The sequence below is a fragment of the Cervus elaphus genome, chromosome 3, assembly GCF_910594005.1.
Source record: "Cervus elaphus chromosome 3, mCerEla1.1, whole genome shotgun sequence".
Taxonomy (NCBI): Eukaryota; Metazoa; Chordata; class Mammalia; order Artiodactyla; family Cervidae; genus Cervus; species Cervus elaphus.
Window position 1 is genome coordinate 54566022 of NC_057817.1, and position 24262 is coordinate 54590283.

A 24262-nucleotide genomic window follows, 5' to 3' on the forward strand; every position below is an offset into this window, starting at 1 on the left:
TTTTTTTAAAGCACGTGATAAACAACCATAGCTGAGCCTGCTTCCTTGCCCAGAAGCCAGCCAGGAGACAGTCTGACATGCGTATGTGGGTAACTGAGAGATAAATCCCTCCAGCCTGCAGAACGTCCCACGGGATGGGCACGCACCGTGGAGGTTTGGTCTTGTTTTTCACTTGGCGGTGCCAGGCCTTACTTGCGGCATGCTGCAGCAGGCAGGAGCTCTGCTTGTGACCAGTGGGGTCTTGTTCCCACCCAGGGACAGAACCTCGGCCCCCAGCCCTGAAAGCACGAAGTCTTAGCCACTGGACCGACAGAGATGTCCCAGTAACACTGACGGTTTTTATAAGCTGATGGGAAAAGAACTAATAAACAGGAAAATGGGCCAAGTGTATGAAGAGTAATCCAGAAAGAACAAATCAAAATATGATCAAAAAATGCTCAAACTCAGCTTCAGTCAGGGAAGTGCAAATTAAAGCAAGATCGTACTTTACACCTACCAAGATAGGAAAAGCTTTACAAGAGCAATGCCCCCTCTGGCTGGAGGGAAATGGGTACTCTCATCTGTGGCCAGTGGAAATAGGAATTGGCACAGCCTTTGTGGAAAGAAATCTGTAACATCTATAAAGCCAAAAGTCTGTGTATCATTCCACCTTACAACCTCACCCCTCGGACTCGAGCCCCCAGAAACAAAAGCGCTCATCTGTGAGGACACAGGCAAAGGCATGTTCACCAGAGCATCGTTTGCACCAGAAAAAAACTGAAATCCAAAAAAAAAAAAAAAAAACTGAAATCCAAGAATGCCCTTCACGGGGGTCTAGTGAAAGAATTCTGGTGTTTACGCAGCATGAACTATAATGTGACTATTTAAGGAGAAATAATTAGAACAGAGCTGCACAGAACCACCTGGAGTGCTTGTTAAATCTCAGGCTGGGAGGACTCATCCCCCAGAGTTCCTCTGGATCTAGGGTAGACTCCAAGAATTTGTTTCTACAAACCCCCAGATAGCGCTGATACTGCAGGTCCAGGGACCACGCCTGGAGAGTCACTGGTGGAGTATGTGTGAAAAGTGTAAAAAGGACATTTAATATGGAAAGTTTTTATAACATAAACAATGACTTCCAAAACCATATATTTATATGTATATGAAAATGACAAAAAAGGGGAAACTAGCAGGAAACTAACATGCGTTTGCTGTGGGAATGGTGGGCAGGGTATAAAGGGCGCTTCCACAACAGCCTGGACGCGTGGGAGGTGATCACGCGCTACACCTTTACGTGAAACTGTCTGCATATAATCTGTGCAAAGGAAACAACGGAAAAAACAGCGATTTGTGTCCAGCCTAAAACACGACGGCGGGCAAACCCCGAGCCCTCTTCCGGGCATGAGTGTACCTGATACGACGTCACAGGAGACGGAAGATACGGGGACAGTGCAGACTGAGCCAGCATCCTGCCGGGGGTGATGTTGTAAGGAGCGGGGTAAAACCTGCAGGAGGGGACCATGTCAGCAGGGCAGACGGCAAGGCCAGGCCCCCCCCCGCCCCGGCACATACAGCCACGAACATCGAGGTAAACCACGCGAGGGCCTGGACACGCGGCGGTGTCGTTTTCAGGCGCGCCGTTCACAGACGACACCCTTACCCGTTCTGAAGAGCCGTGGTGGGGTCATAGGTCAAAGCCATGCCGCCCTAGAGAGAAAGAACACAGGGCGCGCCGTGAGTGCTTAGGTGCGAACAGGACCGGCCCAGGGCTCACGGCCGGGGACGCGTCTGGCTCCACTGGTTCACAGCCAAGCCTGGACTGGCCCCCACAGTAACCGCTCCGGGCTGTGCCTGCTTGTGCGGGGGGCACAATCCCATTCACACCGAAGCGTGTGCGAAGCAGCCGGCATTGCTCACTTACACGCTGGAGCTCTCAAGCCCACCCCAGGAATCAAGCCATGCAAATTCCCACCCCTGCTTTTTCTCTCTTGGCATCCCCATTCGGCACGCAGGATCTTAGTTCCCCGGCCAGGGATCGAACCGCCTTCCCTGCAGTGGAGCAGAAGAGCCCCACCCGCTGAACTGCCGTGGAAGTCCCACCCCTTCCCCTTTAACGTCACCAGTGGTCTCGTCTCCGAGAGGGCCTCTTACCATGTCTCCATTTCTTGGCCAGGCCCGTCCGTTCTGCACAAATTTTCCTTGGTTCTGTCGTTTCTTTGGACCCCCATCAGCAAATTTGCAAAGCAAGGGATCAGATGGGGCTGCCGAGAGAGAAAGCAGACAGGCAGCTGAGTCCCACCTCACTTAGCCCGTTCACTCATGCAAAAGCCTCCAGAATCTTCACAGAAGTCATAACCTGTGCCCTCTCAGCCTGATTCCCAGATGCCTCACCTGGTACTCCAGGGGGTGTCTTAATATATTTTCCATTAAAGTGGGTGATGATGGCTTCACACTTCTCTGTGGACTCCATCCTAAGGAGCACAAGAGGAGTTAGGGTCTAGCTTCTCCAGGATCTATACCCTCCCTACATTCAAAGAGAGAGCTCTTATGTTCCCAGCCCCACAAACGCTCCAGGAATTGTCACTACAGAAACGGGGCTTCCTCCACACAAAGTCAAGGGCATCTGAGAGAAGCAACCCCAGCTTCTGACGAAGGTTTTCGCAACTGGTTCCTCTAGGGGTCCTGAAAGGAATACTGGGGGTCTGCACGCCACGACTATTCCAAAGACATGATGGGAGGGTCTCGCACTCAGTTTGTGTCTGGGTTCCTGAATCAGAACACAGTAAACAGTGGCTGTTACCATTATTTTTTATTACAAAATTCCTAATGGAAACTTTCCTAGGTTTTTTTGGCTCTGTTTGCGTAATCTTACTTTCCTGACCAGGGATCGAACCCAAGTCACAACAATGAAAGGGCTGAGTCTGAACCGCTGCACCAGCAGGGAATTTCCCTGCTCCTTCACTCTGATAAAGCCGTACAAGCTAAGAGTTGGCCAATATCTATTTTTTTGCTCTGGTTATAATTATAAAGGTCTAATTAGCTACCGATAACCTCCTTAAGATTTCATGAGTCGGGGGAGGGAGGCTTATTAGGGGTGTCAGGTGAGCAGACACAAATTACTAAATGTAAAACAGATGAACAGTGTCCTACTGTGGAACACAGGCAACAATGTCCAGTATCCTGTAATAAGCCAAATGGCAAGGAGTACGAAAAAGACAGACGTGTGCATGTGCACACATACATATGAAAAATATATAAGCCACTTTTCTGCACGCCTGAAACTACCACCACACTGTAATCCAACTATCCTTCAATTATTTTTTAAACAGGGAAAAAAAGATTTCATGACTTTGTAGGAACAAAGAGTATTAAGACAGGGTTTATGGTGATAGAACAATGTTAGAAGCTACGCAGCTACAGTGTCTTGTTGGGGAAAGAGAAAACGAGTAAGGAATTAGTGGTGCCTGGTCACCACTCACAGGCTCTGTGAGTTAGAACATGCACGGAAGTCCTCCAGACTCATTCCTCATTTCTGCTTCAAATCTCCGTCTACCTTACTACACAGGGCTCAAATGAGATAATGTGTATAAATGTGTTCGATAAATCATATGAAGATCTACGTAAGACACGGACAGTATTTTCCCCCTTATGAGATAATGTGTATAAATGCGTTCTAAAAATCATATGAAGATCTACGTAAGACATGGACAGTGTTTTCCCCCTTTCCCACATTTAAAGTCAGTCAGCATATTTTCTATGCCAATAACCACCAAAGATTTGAACAAGCTCCATGTTGGCCGTTACTTAGAAAAAGACCTTAAATGGAACCTCCTAGTGAAAAGCATGCGGAGCATTCTAGAGCAAACAGTGTTTAGTTGGGTTACTCCTACTCTTGAGTCTTTCAAAAGGGTGACAGGCATGTAGGGTTTTAAAAGAATCACTTTCAGGAATTCAACTTCCTCATGAACTCTGTCCTAGAACAGATGTGTCTGAGGGAGTTCATCTCACTAATGATCGAGGCTGAGGGCCCCTTTCACAACTACTCTGCTCTGCTTACTTCCAACTCATCCCAGAGCTCAACAGGAAGCACTGAGGACTGAGTTACAAAGTGTTTTTTAAGTTACCTGTTTCCAATTCTTCCTTCCCACAAAGCTAAAGGACTCAACAAGTTGTCCACTGACACATTAAAAAAAGTCAATTTTGATGACAGATCACCCTGGCTCTTGGCATATAATTCCAGAAGGAACTCAAACAATTCCTATTTTAACAAAACTTTCCATTCCCATTTATTTATGTGAACAAGGTTCCTTACCATGAAAACAAAATACAAATAGAATGGACATTAAATTCTGTCTTGTTACAGCAATAAACAATCGTCACTGAGGGCTACATGATTTAATTATAAAAAGCTAAAAAAAGCATTTCCAATAAAATTTGTTTCATGTAAAACAACTTTGTATCAACATTTTAATATATTTATGTTGTTTGGGGCAACTGTGCACTATTTATAAAGATAATTTCCTTATGGATTAACGCATAAAGATTCAGACCCACAAGAAAAAAATAAATTTATATTTCTGTTGCAGAGAAGTATAGCAGAATGATCCATACAAAGACTTTCAGCTATAAAAATATTTTAAACTAAAATACAATTCTGTAGGGAAATAAGATGGCAATACAAGATCAAGAAGAGAGAAAGGAATACTGTAACAATTATTTAAGAGTTGTGACTTAAAACAAAGAAATGCCCCATGTATTTTTGAAATGATTTTGTGTATTAAATTGCTACATTTAGATTTCATTTGGATATATTTTAAAATAGTATGACAGTTTTACTTAGACTAACATAGTCTAAATTATTAACACTATGTAAATATTATTAACATAAGATTTATAATTTGCTGGAAATTATACTTTGTAGAATCTAAATGTATGAAGAAAATTTGAAGTTATTAATGTAGAAATATACAAGAGATTTCATGGCTTTTCAAGACTTCAAAGCCATAGTTCCTAAACTGGGCTTTGAGGCACCCTGGGTCATCGTGATGAGCTCAGAGAGGCATAGCAAGGGATACTTCAGCTTTCTGAAGAAAATACAGCAACACTTATTGGCTATTTATCGTAAAGACTACTGACTCTAAACAGTTCAATATTTCCACAACCTGGTTTTTCAGTAGTTGCTATGACAAAAGCAAGTACCATAAGAAAACCAATGTGTAAAAAAAAAAAAAAGAAAACCAATGTGTAACAGGAAATGAGGGTGTCCTTGTTCAGTATGATTCCACGGTTTGAGAACTGTGCAGGGTCCAACAGGCCCACATCCACTCAAAGTATAGTTATTTAAAGAATGAGATAAAAATATTTTCTCTTTCAATGTATTTTTCAAATAACTACAAAGCTGTTAAAACAGTAAACATTTCTTGAATGTTTAGACCATTTAATTACTTGATAAATTAAACTGTTAAGTATTTCTTTTGGAGAAGGGGACGACAGAGAAAGAGATGGTTGGATGGAATCATCGACTTGATGGACATGGGTTCGGGTGGACTCCGGGGGTTGGTGATGGACAGGGAGGCCTGGCGTGCTGCGGTTCACGGGGTCGCAAAGAGTCGGACACGACTGAGCGACTGGACTGAACTGAGGGCAAAAAAAAATCATGGCGACGAAATGGAGCTTCTGCTTTAAGCGAGTGTGGGAGCAAAAAAGTTGGATCGCAAGCCTCAGAAACCCCTTTAGTTACACACGGGGTCACCAGCAGGTGGCGCCATCGGGCTTGAGTAGGCTGGGGAAGGTCTACTCCGCGTTCCCGAGGTCTGAAGGCTGCCGAGGAAAGCAGTGTCCTCGGACCAGACGAGATATCATAAAAGAAGAAAGGACTTTCAGACCACGTAGTCCAGGGCTTTTCAGAAGGGCATCAGAATCTCCTTTCAAGCAAAATCTTGAATAAAAACCGTTTCCTGAGTGGGCTAGGGAAAGCCGGAGCCCCCCACAGAAGGCGCCTGGAGAACCGGCGGCTCCAGCAGACAGCTTAGAGAGCCGGCGCCGGTGAGCCCGCCTGCAGGGCCGCGGACGAGACGCTGGACCCGGCGGGAGGGTGGCTGGTTTCAGAGACCAGCACTGAAATACACACGTTGCCTGCGAACACTCGAACACTCGGCGGCCAGGGCTGGTCAGACGCACGCCGCAGGGCACCCACCGCCGGCCTCCGGGACAGCCTGGGGGCAGGTGGGCCCGGGGAGGGAGCGGGGTCCAGGGTCGGGGACGCGTGTGTGCCCAGAGCTGATTCGTGCCGATGCAAGGCAGAAACCATCACTATACTGTAACTATCCTCCAATTAAAATAAACAAATTAACTTTTCTAAAAAAAGAAAATCACTCATCTAAACCTCTACTTCACAGGGTAACCAAGGCTCATAAAGGTCTGATACCACAGGGGCAGTTAGTGGTAGAGCTGGATGGAGAATTTAAGGCTCTCAACAGAGCTGAAACGGTAGACCAGATCTTCCATTTAATCCCACCTATTTTGAAGTCACGAGGGTAAGGGCTCCACTCTACCACCCACTCCTGAGACCTTGAGCAAATCACTTCATATTGAGAACTTTGGTTTTCTTTTCCATAAAATAGAGAATTAGTATTTATTTCAACAGTATTATAAGGAACTATACTCCAATTTTTTAAAAATTAAAAAAACTACGTACATAAGTAAAAACTCAAACTGTATAGTTAAATTGAATTTCACTGCATTTACTATCAATAAAGTTTATTTTTTTAAATAAAAAATATTTATTTCATAGAGTAAATGAGATAGACAGACAGAGGTTTGCTCAGTTGTGTCTGACTCTCTGCAACTCCATAAACTGTAGCCTGACAGGCTCTTCTGTCCATGGAATTCTCCAAGCAAGAATACTGGAATGGGTTGCCATTCCCTTCTCCAGGGTATCTTCTCAACCCAGGGATCGAACCTGGGTCTCCTGCATCGCAGGCAGATTCTTTACCGTCTGAGTCACCAGGCAAGCCCAAATGAGATAATAGGATGAGAAATACTCAGGAAACTAAAACAGGATACAGAATCATCATCTTCTGTTCTGCTTAGCTCTAGATCAAACGAACAAAGGCTAGAGTAACAGGAAATAGTGGCGAAAGCAGAGAGATTTGAGAGCAAATAGTTTTTTTGAGTCCTGTGACCTATAATTAAAAGAACTTTTGATTTACTGTCAAGAACTTCTGGCCAGTGTTTTGGTCCCGGGGGGAGCAGGACACAGACTTTTTGACGACCTTCTATGTGACATCCTTTATTAACGTCATCATTTGCCATTCTCGGCCTCTCTCACCTAGCAAAGCCGACCCCTCTGCTGGCCCCGCTGGTGTCGCGCAGGATCCGAGTGGAGACGACCTGGCCGAAGGGCTGCAGCATCCCCTCCAGCTCCTGCTCATCCACGGACAGCGGGAGGTTGGAGATGTATAAGTTTGTGGGGTCCTGCTCCTGTTGCTATGGAAATAGAAGTGAAAAAATGGATTTCGTATCTCTTAACCCTCTCCCACCCTCAGCCATTATTCACAAAGTGACATTTCAGAAAAGAGAGAGGAGGAAGGGATGACTGACCAGAGAATCTCAGCAGCCATCCGGAACACCTCGTCCCACTGCCACGGGGCACGGGCTACGTGCTGAGTCCAGGCCGAAACCCCAGAGGCCGACCGTTTCCAGCGCTGCAGGAGCCCGTGAGACAAGTCACGGACGGGGCTCCGGCTGTCGCTTTAAGAGCCAGGCCAGCAGCACTCCCCTCTCCACCCAGCAGCCTGCCCCAGGGGCTGGATTCTCCGGGACTGCCTTCGCTTCCAGGGCTGGATTGTTGTGAGTAATCTCCCTCCCCCTCTTCCGGCCACAGCAGACTCCCGTAGGAGGAATGTCTGTACACTCCCTGACGGAGGGAGCGCTGGAAGAGGAGAGGGGAGAAAAGGACGGTGCTGGGGGCTGCAGCGAGGGTCAGCTCACAGCTCACGGGTCAGCACGGAGCCCCGGAAGCTCCAGTCTCACCGGAGGCTGAAGCCGCTCCCCCGTCAGAGGGGTTTTCTCCAGAAAGAAGAGCTGCGAGAGCACCTCCAGGGGGCAGACTGGAAAACGGCAACTTCCCAGCGCTGGGCTGCGAAGTTTAAGCCGTCGCCCGGCCCTGACCATGGGCCACCTGCAACCTGACTCCCTCGCCTGCCTCCCCTTTCAGGGCTCCTTTTCCTTCAACCGTTACAGAAAAGGACGGCCGGCAGGCCTGCTGCATCAGCCCCTCTCAGGGATTCACAATGACTTTGGAAAGGAAAAGTCTCTGGCCTTCTAGTGGCCCAAATGAAAATAAAAAACTTGCAGACAGATGGGAGAAAGGAAGGGACAGTTTCCTTTCTCTCTGCAGCATCTGCCCCTCCACGCCCTACACACCGCCCGCCCCTTCCTCAGGGAACAGCGCTGGGGGGTGGGAAGCGTTGTTCTGAACTTTGCAGTTGCACAACTGGCTTCTTCAGAGAATGTTGCAAAAATACCACAAGCTGTTTGGTAGGGAAGTGGGACCAGGGTAGAGAGAGGGAAACAGCTGGAGGAAGGGAAGACGCCTCTGGACCCTCTTGCCTGCTTATAATACTTGATGAGAGGAAGAGAGCTGACAGAGCCACCTGCCGTGGGTTCTGAATACCGCCTTCCGCCAGCAGCAGAGGCACTCGGTGGGGCCCTGGTTGAGACTGGATATAGTCAAAACGCACGGCAGAAAGCCCTTGCCCTTCAACCACACGGCTCTTAAACCCTCTGGACACCTTGGAGGCTAACTACCACCTCTCAGAGGAGCAGACGGGGGCAGGACCCTCACCTTTGCCATCTGCGCTTGCACACCGCTGGCCTTCAGGGCTGTTACCGCTCTCTGTGCGGCTGAAGGGCTGTCAAAGTCCACAAAGCCGTAGCCTGGAGGAGGGAAACGGCATCACTGGGAGGGAGGAGGTGTGAGGGAGGGAGGAGGCCCCGGCTTTTCAGGGAACAGAGGAAGAGTCACGACCCACATGACAGAAGCGGCAGGGAGGAAGAGAGATTAAGAGGTGGCAGGTGGTCATCCCTGGGCTCCCCAAACCCTGTAAGAGTTGGTCTACTTTGCAGCTAAGAATGCCAAGGGCCACAAGGTCTTTGGGGAATCCTTGCCTTCCTCCCTCTCCCCTAAGAAAATCCAAGGTTTCAAGAGCTAGGCTCCTCTAGTAACTCACGGCCCCCTCTATTTCCAAAAGAACTCCCTCCTCTTTTCTAGCCACCTCCCAGAAACGCTAGGCATGTAGGAAATACAGCCTCTCCACTGCAGATAGCCAGCCACCTGCTGGAAGAGGCCCCTCCTCACCCCAGCATCCAGCCCCTTCCCTCTTTCCCTCTCCACCTAGAATTGCTCAAACCCCCAACAAAACTAAGTTGCCCCATCTACACCAATAAAAGACATGTACAGTGCTCTGCTAGTAGAAATGGTCTCACGTACCCATACCTACCATCCGGTCCAGGGGAGCAGGACTCAAAGGCACTCTGCAGGCTTCTAGCCTTGGGTGCCCCAAAGAGCATTTTTAGCTGAAGCTCTCCGGTCACCAAAGAATCTAAATACCTACCTGACTTCCAAGCCTGCACCCGAGAGACGCCACGCCGGTCCTGGAACCAGGGGCCTGAAGCAGTGAGGGGCGGAGGCGAGGCGGGGCGGTCCTCCGCCAGCGGCGGGAGCTGTACTCACCTTTGCACTTGTTTGTGGTCTTGTCCAGGATGGCCTTAGTGGAGACAATCTTGCCGTATCTAAGGGAGAAGAAAGTGCAAAGTGATCATCTGGGGGCAGGGGTCTGGACGAGGACAGAGACTGCGGCGTCTGAGGGAATCCACGCCCTGCCTTCGCTCCCACGAGGAAAAACTGTCCTTCCTCAGTCCTTAGCAGTAAGAACAAATGGATTTAAAATGTCACACTTCTCATATAAACCTGTTCCCCAAAGGCATCTACAAGAAATAAGGTAACTGTAGTCCCTACACTGTCAACACATTTCTCTCTTCTCCCCCAAATAAGACTCAGACACTAGTTAGAAAGAGACCCCTGTCCTTCTGGGGGAAAAGAAGCTTGGTGACGTCCATTCAGCAGCGTGCAAGGGCAGAGCTCTGGCAAGAATTCCTTGAAGACTAAAAGTAATCCCTGAAATTACTTATCTTCCTTTGGACAAACACCATTTCTCCCATGAAAATCTATTTCTCTTTTCTAACATCCCACTCCTCTCTTCCACTGGCCCCCTGATTGAAGGCCAACTTAAGCCAAACTGCATTTATTCAAATCCTGATTCTGCCTCTTAGTTATGTGTGATCTTGGACAAGTCATTTAATCCTTCTGTGCCTCAGACTCACCATCCGTAAAATGGAGAGATTGATGGGAATATGAAATGAGATCATGAATACAAAGCACTACCATCTACCAAAAAGCACCTGAACGTTGCTAATTGCTATTATTATAGTATTCTATCCAAAGGACCTCAACATTTAACCAGATGGCTCTCTTCTGGGCTTTAGTGTCTAAGACGTCTCTCTCTCCTTTCGGCTGAGCCACGGGGCTTACGGAATTTTAGTTCCCCAACCAGGGACTGAATCCAGCGCCCTGGCAGTGAGGATCCCGAGTCCTAATCACTGGACCACCGAGGAGTTCCCTGATTTCTATCTGTCAAGATTTCAGTGTGTTAGGGAGGGGACTGGGCATTAGACTAAATGCAATCGTTGTGTTAAGAAAATTACCCAAAACTTGATGATAAGGCAAAATGAGGATTTCACCTTCTTCCAATGTGTTCCAATCCTGGAACACTCTCTACAAGGCCCATTCAAGGTATATTCTATTATCTAGAAGGATGTTTCTTTGGTTTGCTATTTATTACTGGTGAGGTTCAGATTTTATGAAGATACATATTAATTTGTAGATTTTTATCTAGTAGAGATACAAGTAATTTTTGTCCCCTAGAAAAGATAATCCCAAAGGTCACTGTTTTACTGTTCTAGAGGGTATGAAGCATTTTTCTCTGTAACCTAGCAATCTTATTCCAACTTTCTTTCTTCAGTACTATCGATACTCAGTCTCTCAAATGCTCTTTGAACCCATTTTACCATTCTGCTAGTTCCCTCATTAATGAGTAAAGTAAACATTTGGCATAGGCTCACCTGTATTTGTAGGAGAGTTATATTCTTCAACCTTTTAACATTATACTTTAAAAAAAATAAATAAAATAAAATTATACTTTAGCTATGCAGGGTCCTGTGGAGTGCCCCAAACTTGTGAACAGTGGAGTATCACTGTTCTGGGATACATGAGAAGTGTTCTACTCGGAAGAAGTCTCTACATTCCACTTCAGGAGGGTGAACCGTATTACAGAGACAGAACAGAGTCACTAACAAAGTCAGGAGGATAAAATGTAACTGGAAACAGTTGGCAGGGACTGAATTACCTGAAACAAGCCTTTTTTCCCCCTACTTTTCCTCCCATTCCATCCCTAAAGAACACATGATGATTGATGTATTTGCTTTGCTCCTTGGCAGCCCCTGACTGCTCTGGTGGGGCTCTGTGACCCTCGGATTAGACAGAATAAGCCAAGCAGGGCCCTGGAGGCCAGAATAGATGTGATCCTAAGCCTTCTGGGCTGCATACTTGGATTCTTCCCCAAATTTAGGCAAGGGAAGGGGTGAAGGAGAACACACGCGCTGCTCTCCCCACCCAGGCCCGAGGGTGGGGCTCGCTGTGGTCTGAGCAGTCTGAGCTCAGAGTTTCCACTGCAGCTGGCAACAGCTGGAGCGCGCTGCTTCCTCCACGGAAGGAGCCCCTCCAAGAGAGAGCCAGGGGTTCCGGTTCCAGACTCCACGCCTCTCTTTCCTGCCCACCAGGGCTAAGGATCCAGCACCGCTACTTCCCCTAAGACCTAGAGAGTGAGCTGGGACAAAGGCAGGAAGTCCTTCTATGCACGGGAAACGCCATTCTTGGAGAGCTTACCTCCCAGCTCACAGGCCTGTGAGGGTTCCACCCACCTGCTCCTCTCAGCTGCCCTTCCATCATCACTCATCTAGCACCTGTTTTTCTCTGCTGCACTCCTACTTACGGTCCCCTCCTGGGCTCCTTACTCCCATCCTCTATGCAGACCCTGATTATTCTCATCCTTCAGACACAACAGAAGGTAAGGCAAAGATCAGTAAGGACAAAAGGAAAGCCTAAGAGTATCGTGAAGCAGAACCGAGCTTTTCCTCTGTCTTGTGGAGTCACAGAATTGATCTTTGTGGCACAGTATATTTAGTTCAAGAAACAAAGGGTAGAGAAATCAAGGAACCAGATCGACACAGTACTCTTTTCCTTCACGTGCTAAGTCACTTTAGTCGTGTCCGAGTCTGTGACCCCATGGACTGCAGTCCGCCAGGCTCCTCTGTCCGTGGGGATTCTCCAGGCAAGAAGACTGGAGTGGGTTGCCATGCCCTCCTCCAGGGGATCTTCCCAACCCAGGGATCAAACCCATGTCTCTTATGTCTCCTGAAGACATTCTGGCCAATTCCTATTCCCCCCAAAAATTACTAGCCCTAGACTAAGTCCCCTAAGTTCATTTAAATACTTTTCCAACAAGGTCAGCTGAGGTAAAGGATCCAGTGTTGTACACATATCCAGCCTTTAGAGACTGATTCTGTGCAGCCTGGTGCAAACAGAATTCCAAAACCACGACTTCAGAAGACTAAGGGATTTACGGAGTACCTCCGAGGCCTCATGCCTTCTGGGGGAAGGATGTTCAGCCTCTCCAGGATTTGGGACAGCTGGCACACACATATACTGTTACGGGAGTTTGTGTCAGTTTGACCGCTTCAGAAAATTGTTTACTAGTATCTACAAAAGCTGAACAAACGTACATCCTATGATTTAGCAATTTCACTCCTAGGTCTATAACCAATATAAATGTATATACACACGCAACAAAAGTCTTGCACAGATTCACAGCAGCATTATTCCTATCTATAACAGTCACATACTGGAAACCAACCCCATATCCAGCAACAGTAGAACAACTAAATAAACTGTGCTATATTCCTACGATGGAATTCTAGAAAGCAAGAAGAATGAACAAAGTTTTGCTACAGGCAACAGTGTGGATGCATTTGCCAAACAACACCGAGAAAAAGAAACCAGACATGAACTGGTCTGTGCTGCATCGTTATATTTATGTGACGCTCAAACAAGCCACAGTGGCCGTTCAGAGGTCAGCAGTAGGTACCTCTGAGGGTAGGAGAGAGACTGTCACAAGGAGGCGAGCTTCTAAAGAGCTGATAATGTTCCACTGGTCTGCGTCACAAGGGACTCCTACAAGGATGTGTTCACCTTACGAAAATTCCCTGTTCCACAAGCACTTGGGATTTGTACACTTTCTGTATGCTTGTTATACGCCAACAGTTTTAAACCATGGTAAATTTAGGGACCTCCCTGCTGGCCCAGAGGTTAAGAATCCACTTTCCAATGCAGGGGACGTGACTTTGATCCCTAGTAGGGGAACTAAGGTCCCACACGCCTCGCAGCAGCTAAGGCTGGGTGATGCAGCCACCGAGCCCACAGGCCCAATAGCGAACCCGTGCTGCAACCAAAGAGCCCTGTGCTGCATGAAGGTCCACTGGCCGCAACTAAGGCCTGGCACAGCCAGATAAACAAGCTCGGTTTCTCCTTCCTGTTAGTGCCCCCATCCTACCAGCCTCTGAGGACTCCCCCACATAAGTGATCTGAAACACGTATTTTTCTGCTACATAGAACTGAGCTGGTATCTCTGCATTCTTGCAATTTTTCTGGCTTTCCTAACTGGACTAATTCCATGGTAGTTATCTCTACTTCATGACTCAAGTCTATGCAAAAGAACCCCAAAGGTCCTTAGGGGGTAAATGCCAGGTGACAACTCTCTCTTCATATTCTTCTTTATCCACTAGTTTGAGGGCCCCTCTGGGTCCCTGGAAATATCTCTAGCAGCAGAAACTCTCCTAAGAGCATAAATCAGTTTAGTCCCACTTTCTTTTATCTTCACCGCCAACTCTATCTTCTGATCGATATCTTTAGAGATAGTGAGCATTTCTATTCAAGGTGTAAGGATAGAAATCTTTCCACTAAGACCATCGGTTCTGGATACACGCTGGAAACAAACTCAGTACTAACGAGGCTTTCCAGGTCGGCCTGATCTGGCTTTGCTCAGAGAAACACATGAAAGCTTTACGCATTGGCAGCACGTAGGATTTCTTTAGGAGGGGTTGCTGAGTAACCCTGTCCCCATAGGGGCAGAAGCACAACAACACTGCGTCTCAGGACAAGCGCATCGGGTGAGAAGCCAGCGTCAGCGACTCTGCACTGTCCCTGGAGACCCACCCGCACGCGCCCGGCTTACGCCTGACAGAGCTTCACCAGGTCCTGGTCTGTGGTGCTCGGCTGCAGCCCCCGGATGTAGAGGTTGGTCTTGCTCAGCTGGTCACTGGCCGCGCCCCCACTGCTGCTGCTCGGGGTGCTGCGGCTTGGACTCGGAGGTGCCATTTGCTGAGACAGGGACACATATGGCTGCAGGGAGACACGAAGAGCGAGAGGTCAGAAAAATCACACGCTCAGATGCTCAGGAGTGAAGAAGATCTCGGCCCCGCGGAAAGAATGATTCCAAACCCGGACAGCAGTGACGTCATAGAAGGGTTTTTAAAAAATGGAAAAAAAAAATAAACTAAAGGAATTCTACTCTGAATAAGAAAATATTTAATTGCCTTTTCACGGAAAATGAGAGGTCAAAATATGTTTGCTAAAGGGTTAGAAAAAAGATACCTTGTGATAGAGAAGTGTTCTTATTATATAGATGCTGGAAATACAATTGACGTATGCCTCTTAAGTAAACTGTGTAACGAGACAAGATTAATAAAAATCTAAGTTCTATTCAAAAATGACAGACAGGAACTAGTATTTCCCTATTTCCGTCATTAAAAAATGTGCAAAGACACACCTGTATCCACTTGCAAACACACTGTTCATCCTCAGCTCCACACACAGCGAAGAAGAAACTCAATGTCGCATTCTGGAATGGCCCAGACTCACGACCTACTGCAGCTCCTGACATGCCCCTCTATTTCCTATCCCCGTCCCCACCGCTTTGCCAGCACTAATACCAGGATTTTCCATAATCTGAAAACGATCCACATGCTGGCGGAATATGAATTATCATTCCCCCGCGGTGGCAGGGACAGTCCATGAGTGCAGGGCGAGGCACGCGTATTTTTTAGCAACTTTCAGACAAGAAGACAAACACAGGGCAAACAAGCCTCAAAGTCATACATCCAGTGCTAGAAACGGCAGTACTTAAGAACGATGTTGAAATCGCCAGTGAATTAGTAGATAAGTAATAATACTTACAGATAAATAACTAAACAAATCTAAGTAATAATAATCAAATACTAGTGGTCAAGACCTCCCCCATTGTCACTACTATGGTAAGTGCACCGTCTGATTTAGAGGCAAGAAGATTATGACCTATATTCTAATCATGAGTGCTTCTGAATTCAGAATAAGACGATCACTGCTAGAGGTCACTCGCTAAGGCATGCCTTTCCTCTTAGCTGAGAAAGCCAAGCTGCTTCTTCTAAATATAAGACTCTAGGGAACTCCCTGGAGGTCTAGTGATTAGGGCTCAGCGCTTTCACTGCTGGGGCTGGGTCCAGTCTCGGTTGGGGAACTAAGATCCTGAAAGCTGACGGTGTGCAGCACCCTCACGCCCCGGCAGTCACCAGTGTGAGAGGCCAGGCCTGGGGATGACGATGGAGCCGGCGGGAACGGCGACAGCAGGAGCAACTCTAGCAGCATCGTGTCCACGCACAAGCCCACGGGTCATCATCTCAATCAGAGTTCATCCACCCCCTTTCCCAGCGTGAGAGAATATTCCCAAGAGGAAGTATCAGCGATGCCAGGACTGTCCAGAGAAGAACACAGGGCCACTGAGGAAAGAAAGAATCGAAAACAAGTTACTGGTTTCCTACCAGGCTTGTAATCTTGGTTTTTCCAGTAAGGTCTTAGCCATAATCTAAGAACATGACTTAGTCATTAATTTTAAAAAAAGGCCAGAAAAATTCCTAGAAAAAAAACGTAGTTCAGAAAGAAACATTTTTTTTCTCTCTTGCTGTTCCCAAATAGCTTCTGAAACTGCTATGCAGGTTTGGCTCCAAAGAGAAAAAACAGAAAAATACTCTCTTTTCAAGAGAATTTACGAAATAAAGTTGAGCAAGCCTCTAAGTAAAGCTTATCTGGCTTCCCAAAAGAAACTATTTGGAGAGAGAATACTAAGTAAACTAATGATCCATGTTTACCTATATATGTAAAAGAGAAAAGGGTAATACATATGAGAGCCCAGAGGACTGAGGTATTTTCACTGGGGGTGGGAAGGGGAGGGCAGAATTGTCTTCCTTGTCTCAAATAGTCCTCTGAGGCCACTGGTCCTCTGTCAGGGCCTAAGCTAGAAAATGAAGGGCAAGATTTGAACTCTTTAAAGCAAGGACCCTCACATTTGGCCTAGGATCTTAAGACACCTGGGATTGTATTAAATTTGCCTTTAGAAATAAATGATGTAGCAAAGAAATATGTAAAGTTATTCCATAGAAGCAGGTAGGCATGAGCCATGTCATGAAGGAGATTTAAGTCTGGAAGTGACTGGGAAACACTACTAGGTTTATTATAAGCTGAGAAATGACATGATATCATATATGTAAGAAAGCTAACACTGGCCGCATTATCCCAGCTGGTTCAGAGGGGTAGGAGGCCAGAGGTAGTGAGACTAATTAGGAGGTATTAGACATGAAGGGAGGGCAGGAGAAAAACAGAAGTTAAATTCAAAGTTGCAGGGCTGGGCCTGTGCGGGGGGCTGGACCCTGCGGGACACCCACGGCGGCAGGACAGCGTGGGCCCGGCCCCGCAGGAGCGCCTGACGCCCGGCTGCAGGTTCGCCAGGCCGAGGGCGATGTCCAGGCAGAGTGCGCGGTGGAGGTCCAGGGAGGATTAGGGACCTCGTGTGCTTTTTCAAGGGAGCTGGTAAAGAACTTCTTCCCCAAACGGTTAATACACTGTTAAACGTGAAATTAAGGGAAACAGAAAATGGCAAGCAGGGCTCTATACTGGATCTGCCTGGCGACATTCTTATCGCCCCTCAAGCCACCGCTGGCGGGAGAGTAAGAGGAAGGAGCATGCAGCGTCACTTTAACTCTGGAGAAGAGGCGTGAGAACTCTGTTCCCTGTTTGTGAATCTCTGTGGAAAAGAATGAGCTGCTAACAGCACGTGTGCTGAAGCTGGGGCTGTGGTGGAACGCGGCGCTTACGGCAACAGGCGGTGTTAAAGCCCGGCACCAGCGGGCCGAACACACACCTAATCGAGTTCTGAAAGTTTCCACAGTCGTGATGAGATCCCCGAGCCCTTTCTTCTGGAGTACACTAATCTGAAGCACTTTTAGGTAAGAAAATCCTGGGTCCACCCGTAACTCTGCAGCCTCCTAATCGGATGACCTTGCCAGTCACCTAAACTCTGGATCTCAGTCACCTTCCATCCCACTTTCCTCCACACTGACATTCAAAATTTTGAAAAATGCCTTCTCTTCATTTTATGGTTACTGATAAGAACATGGGAATGTTCCTAGAGAGCTGTATTGAAGCATTTTTCAATGAATCATTTTGTACAATGAAGAAAAATGTATTTCTTACGCCCTCAAATGTATGTAGTATGTAATAAAAATAACTAATTGTTGTAAAACTAGGTAAAACCCAGCATAAACCAATTATAATTTTGTAAAACTTGTTTTAATATTTCAGATTTCCATATTTTGAATGAAAGAATATGCAATTTACTATTCCTTCTAATCCTATCTATGAAAATGTAATGCAGAAATATTATTGTACATTTTAATATTACTTTCCAAGGATATCCAAGTGCTTTAAATTATTTTAAGAATCTTTAGTTGATACAGGAACAGGGAATGGGAGACTAAAAGTTGTTTTTGTTTAATATTCTGGGTTAATATTCTGTTTCTCAGTTTTTTGCCAAGAGTGTATGTCACATTGTCTGTGTCTGGTTTTTAAAAGTTACTGTTTCATTAAATTAGTGTTCATAAATTTTTTAGGAATTTCCTTTCTTGTTGATTTAGATTGCTATACAATAGGAATAAAAAGGGAAGCTCTCTACTGGAATTACTTGGAAAAAAAATTTTAACTTGCAGAATTTGAAGTGATATGCTTGATACATATATGTGAATGCTTTTAGAATAAATACTGGCTAATTTTATTCATTTAATAAACATTTAAATACCTTAGAAATACTACACAGGGAAGGCCTGAAAAGCGTAGTAGTTAAGTGTTGGAGAGCCTTAAAATTTGATTTCTTAGCTAAAACTGAACATAGCGCCTTAGAAATGTAGGCTTACAGAGTAGGTATTAACGCTTTTAGACAGCTCTAATATTGCACTAATTCCTGGGAAATGGAATAAATTCAGTTGTGATCCCTAAAGACGGGAGGCAATCTCAGGGCAAGGACATTATGGCTTTGGATCTTCCAGTGAAACTCAGATGCCTATGGGCAACAGGTTACCAAGGCAAAACAGAGAACACTGGCTGGGCTGCAAAGGGGAACTGACTGAATGCAAACGCCCGAGAAGAGCAAACTGAAGGCTGGCTGGAGACCAGCATCTCTCAGGAAAAGGTGTGCGGGAGCACCAGCATGGGGAGGACTGCGCTGTTTCCCAGACAGACCACTCCCCTTGCAGAGTGACCAGCCACACGTAAGAGAAGGCAGAGAAGGCAGGACAAACGAGCGAATGGATACAAAGTCCTCAACCCGGGCCTTGGCGTGCGGCAAGCACAAACTGTCGGTTACAGCTATTCTTTTAAAAGTTGGAATCGTTTAAAAAAATGAAGTTGTTCTATAATTAAAGGATAAAATCCTTCCTTTCAGAATATAGATAACTCACCCAAATTGAGGTATCATCTGTCTTCAGAGACTTGATGCTTCCCCCAGCAGTTCTTAAGGATCCAGGAAAAGTTTGGAGAGACGTTTTTATGGAAAGCGCATGAAGAGATACGAGGTTAGGAGGCAGACAGCGAGTGGGTCCTAACCATCTCGAGAACTACCCCTCTCTGACACCTCGACAGTTACTTATGTCTCGATTATAAAACAGCTCCTTCTGTTTTGTTCTTCATTTACTGTCTAAGGCTGAGACCTTTAAGATAAAATATTGAAGAGACTTGAATTTCTTAAAGATTGGTGGGATTAAAGATTGGTGGGGTGGTATTTAAAGGATGATTAGAGAACTATGTTGTAAAAATATCCTGTAAGAATCTCTGGGGCATGATAATCTGGGGAAGGGCTTATAGCATGGGGATAAAAAAATATATAACTCCTTCATCTTCATCCAGAAAAAGAAAAAGCAAACTCCCCTCTTCCTGTAGCAGGAACTTTATGTTTCCTGACTTGCTGAGTTACAGGAAACGAGGAGACAAGAGTGTGTTCTTCCTTCTGCTCTCTTGCAAGAGATCACAATGGCAGCAGAGATTCACAGCCTACTTCCCAATCACTAAGTTTTCATCAGAACTTTAAAAGAATGACCCATTCAGATGAGTTACTTGCTAAGTAAAATATAATGCAAGTAAAACACTGTCTTTATTCTGAAAATAAGGTTCTCAGATCAACTGTTCACTTTGCCTGGTTTAAGAAAATTCACAAGCCCTGTATCCATTCATTTGCTGTCAAAGTCACCCCCATCCTGAGCCCTTAACTTTATAAGTTATCACCAGAGCCGGAGAAAGCTCTGCCCCATGTCTAGTGCTCAGCTAAGTTCCTGGCACAGAATATAAGCATGGATATTTACTAAAAGGCATAAAACAAATTTAGGGGGTTTGCTAACTGTGTATCATCTTAATAAACCCCTAAGAAAGTCTCACAGATACATAATCCAGTGGCCTGACATTGAAATTCCTATTACAATATGGATATTGATGATCCACAAGACAAGCTTCTGGAGCCAGTGGTCTCTGGGACATATAACACATCTGATCATTTTTATCTAAAAGTACATTATTTCCTGAGTTCTCTCATGTTTCCTAATAAAGTTCATTTTCCCTGCAAAGTATCAATCCTCCTAATATTCACTCATGAGGCCCTCTGCATTATTTGAATCATTCAATAAATATATGAATGACTATGTGTAAGCTCTGCTTGATGCAGTGGGGACTCATAGGTGAATAAGTGTATAAGTGAAATATTTCATAATAAATTTAAACACATACCCACAAGAAGCCACTGGGATTCCTTGGTGGCTCAGAGGGTAAAGGGTCTGCCTACAATGCAGGAGACCTGAGTTTGATCCCTGGGTCAGGAAGATCCCCTGGAGAAGAAAATGGCAACCTACTCCAGTATTCTTACCTGGAAAATCCCATGGACAGAGGCACCTAGAAGGCTACAGTCCATAGGGTCACAAAGAGTAGGACGCGAGTGAGTGACTTCACTTTCACAAGCAGCCATTAAGTAATTCACAAACCAGAGCATACAACCTAGATAACTAGCAGAACAAAATGTGTGAGCTTTTTATGGGAATCCAAGCAAAATGGTATGAGAACAGGAAAGAAGAAACAATTCCTGAGGGAAAAGTTTCTCAAAGAAAATGTTTTGGGTTTTACTTTGAAAAACCAGTAGGTTGGTAAACTTTTAAAAGGGAGTCATAGGGAAAATCAAATCAAAATCATAATGAGATACAATTTCATATCCACTAGAATAGCTATAATAAAAAGATTATGGCTTCAATCCAAAGTAACTTTGATGGCTACAGTAAAAAATAACAAGTGTTGGTGAGGCTGTGAAGAAACTGGAACCCTTGTACACTACTGGTGGGGATGTAAAATGATGCAGCTGCTCTGGAAGACAGTTTGGCAGTTTCTAAAATAATTAAACACAGAGTTATCACATGACTCATCAATTCCATTCCTACGTATGTACCCAAGAAAACCGAAAACATGTGTCCACACAAAACCCGTGCAAGAATTTAGTAGCAGCATCACCATAGCCCGAAGTGGACACAAATGTCTACCAACTGATAAATGGATGAATAAAATGTGGTACATCCACATATGAGCCTATCAGTCATTAAGAAGGAAAGAAATACAGATACATGCTATGATGTGAACCTTGAAAACATGCTAAGTGAAAGAAGGCAATCACAAAGTACCACCAATTATATGATTCCGTTTATATGAAGTGTGTAGAACAGGCAAGTCTTTGGAAACAGAAAGTAGATGAGTGACTACCTGTGGCTAGGAGAGGGGGATCATGAAAGAACTGGGAAGTGATGGCGGTGTGAGTGAGGTTTCCTTGTGGGGTTGGTACCAAAAATGCCCTAAAAGTATGGTAATGGATGCATGATTCTGCAAATATACAAAAAACACTGGATTGTACCATTTAAATGGGTGAATTGTACACCGTGGGAATTATGTCTCAATAAAGCTGTTATAAAAATTTCATAGAGGGACTTCCCCAGTGGTCCAGTGGTTAAGAATCTGCCTCTCAATGCAGGGGACATGAGTTCGATCCCCTGTCTGGTGAGATCCCACGTGCCTCGAAGCAGCTAAGCCCGTGAACTTGAGCCTGCCCTCTAGAGTCTGGGAGCCACCACTGCTGGAAGCCCGAGCTCCACACGAGAAGCCACTGCAATGAGAAGCCCGCGCCCCGCAACTGGAGAGTGGCCCCTGCTCACCACAACCAGAGAAAGCCCAGGCACAGCAACGAAGTTCCAGCACAGTCAAATAAAGAAGTGAATAATTTAAAAAAAAAATTTTCAAAAAAATTAAAATAAAATAAAAAAAAATTTAAAAAAAATTTCATAGAGATGGGTGGAGAGGAGAGGACATTCCAACCACTGCAAACGTCCTACGGGCTAGCGTGACCTAGCACAGGATTCAGCCTAAGCTGGCATCACCCTACCTCACTTACAGGTAGAGAAGTCTTAAAATTAACATACTTTATTGAAATTCAAGTAGAAATATGAATTAGACTCTATACCGTATCAGAACAAAAAAGGAGTATTTTCAATAATCCTTCCTTCTGGAAAAAAAGGAAACCACAACGTTAAAAACAAAACAAGGGGCTTCCCTGGAGGCTCAGCCGTGAAGAAGCACTTGACGACGCAGGACACACAGGCTCGACCCCTCATCCAGGAGGACCCCAGAGGCCGAGAAGCAGCTCAGGCTGTGCACCACAACCACGGAGCCTGTGCTCCAGAGCCCGGGAGCCACGACCACTGAGGCCACGAGCTGCAACGATGAAGCCCACTGGCCCTAGAGACCGTGCCTGCGCTCCGCTACGAGAGGCCAAACGATGAGAAGCCCGTGCAAAACAGCAGAGCCCCTGCTCGCCGCATCGAGGGGAAGCCCTTGCAGCAACGAAGAACCAGCACAGCCAGAAATTAATAAATAAAATTATCAAAAAACAGTAACAACAGAAAGGATGCTCTGCAACATGCGGAGCCTAAGCCAGAGAACCCACAGCCCCGATGCGCCCAACATACCTGGTCTCAAAGCCTGACTCAGCACGTCCACCACTTCCTCTCAGCTCAAGTAACCCTGACACCACCTCCAGCTCATCTCCTCTCCACTTCTCTTTCACGGCTCCAGTGATCTGTTTTCCACATTCCTTTAATGCCAGGGGGAGTTACTCACATTCACACCAGGTGATACTTAAACGAGGTCTTAGATATAAAATCGACATTTTTAAACCCTAAGTCAAAATAACTAAAGAATCCTCAGTTAATAAAACAATCAAACTTGTTGCCCAGGGATCCACCCATTCGCCCTTCCAGATCTGCTCGCCACTCTTGTCCACCTTGCTTTGTGGCTTGGAAGCTGACTATAAAGAGTGTGTGAACAGGCTCCCTTGGCCTCTGGGGTCCAGTTGGGTTTGGTGAACCAGACACACACCAGCAGGATATCAGAGGGCAGGAGGGGAACGAGATCAGAGTGTTTCTTTTCCTGGCTCCTTCCCCTGCCAGAACGCCATGATCTGCTGCACACTGCTACAGGGCCCAAGGTTCTCTCCGAACAGCGCCTCTTAGATTCTGGCAATCCCCCTCAGCTCTTCCCCCTTTAGACCTAGAGCAACGCAGGCTCTGTAACTGCTGGCCACAGCGTGCTCTGCTCGCTCCCACTGGTTTCCCCAAGTCTCTCTGTAAATAGTCCCTTCACTACATCTTTCTCAAACTACTCTGCTTGGGTATGCCTCTGTTTCCTTTTGGGGCCCTGAATGACGACCAAACCATTCTACCTTAAAGACTCAGGTGCACGGGATACGTACCAGAAACTCCTGAGAAACTCTGCTTTCCTCGAGACTGCATCCCCTAGGCACAGTGTGATGCAGAGTTCTGGACCGTATCTTTTTGTCTAACAATTAAACAGTATCTTAAGACCTATAACATTTATGGTTTCATTTGATCTTCCCAACGACTCTGTGATGTAGAGCAGGGAATATGTTATTAGTTTCCTTCTAAAACTTAGAAACTGAGTCTTAATTTTATTTCAACATTCCCACTGGTATGTCACTCCACTTTTTATTAAGCAGAACCAAGTAAGGGAAACCCTAAGATGGACAGTATCCACACTGGTGCAGAGAGCTGAGTAAAACGATTCTTTACATGACCCTACCTCTTTTCGTCTCCCTTCTGGGAAGAGGGCAGTTCTAAGTTCCCTGGGAATAGGTGATGTCGAGTCCAAAGCAGAACACTTAGGAAACAAAGGCATTTGAACCAGGAACCAAATAACTTAAGAGTAAAACCTACGTAAGACTGGTGCTTACGCAGACTGAGCAGAGCAAGAGCCCTCGGCTGGAATCTGCGGGCAGCTCTGCGGGGGGCACGGCCCTTTCAGGCAGCAGAGGCCCAGGCCTGCGTCCCGGGGAATGACCGACTCTGCCGTCCGCGTGTGGGTGCACGTCGGTGTGACAGCATCTCATGTGTACCAGGAAGCACAGACAAAGTTTAATTTTCAGGACAGGAAAACGGGCTTTGAAGGTTAAGCAGCCTAAGTGTGAACACGACAACCAACTGCTTGGGCAGAACGTGGGTGGGACACGGCTGAGTCCCCACGAGCGTGACTCTGCATGACCAACCCCCCCACCACCCAGCCTCGCTGCCGGGTCAGCAGTGGTCAGGGCGGGGGGGGGGACAGGGCCGGAGAAGGCACTGCCGGGCGGAAAAGGGTGACAGAGCCTGCAGA

At 46.2% G+C, this 24262-nt stretch overlaps 1 protein-coding gene across 7 annotated transcripts in view; it reads right to left on the reverse strand.

The window, feature by feature from the left end:
- The window catches only part of RBMS2 (RNA binding motif single stranded interacting protein 2), a 57800-nt gene that overhangs the window by 10478 nt on the left and 23060 nt on the right, over positions 1 to 24262 (reverse strand). For all 7 annotated transcript variants that reach the window (XM_043889841.1, XM_043889858.1, XM_043889849.1 and 4 more), the window contains 8 exons: positions 14391 to 14557; positions 9716 to 9774; positions 8828 to 8919; positions 7310 to 7467; positions 2371 to 2450; positions 2131 to 2240; positions 1640 to 1686; positions 1391 to 1484 (listed from right to left, as the gene is read on the reverse strand). In XM_043889841.1, the coding sequence (XP_043745776.1) occupies positions 1391 to 1484; positions 1640 to 1686; positions 2131 to 2240; positions 2371 to 2450; positions 7310 to 7467; positions 8828 to 8919; positions 9716 to 9774; positions 14391 to 14557 (807 nt within the window). The remainder of the gene's footprint in view (positions 1 to 1390; positions 1485 to 1639; positions 1687 to 2130; positions 2241 to 2370; positions 2451 to 7309; positions 7468 to 8827; positions 8920 to 9715; positions 9775 to 14390; positions 14558 to 24262) is intronic.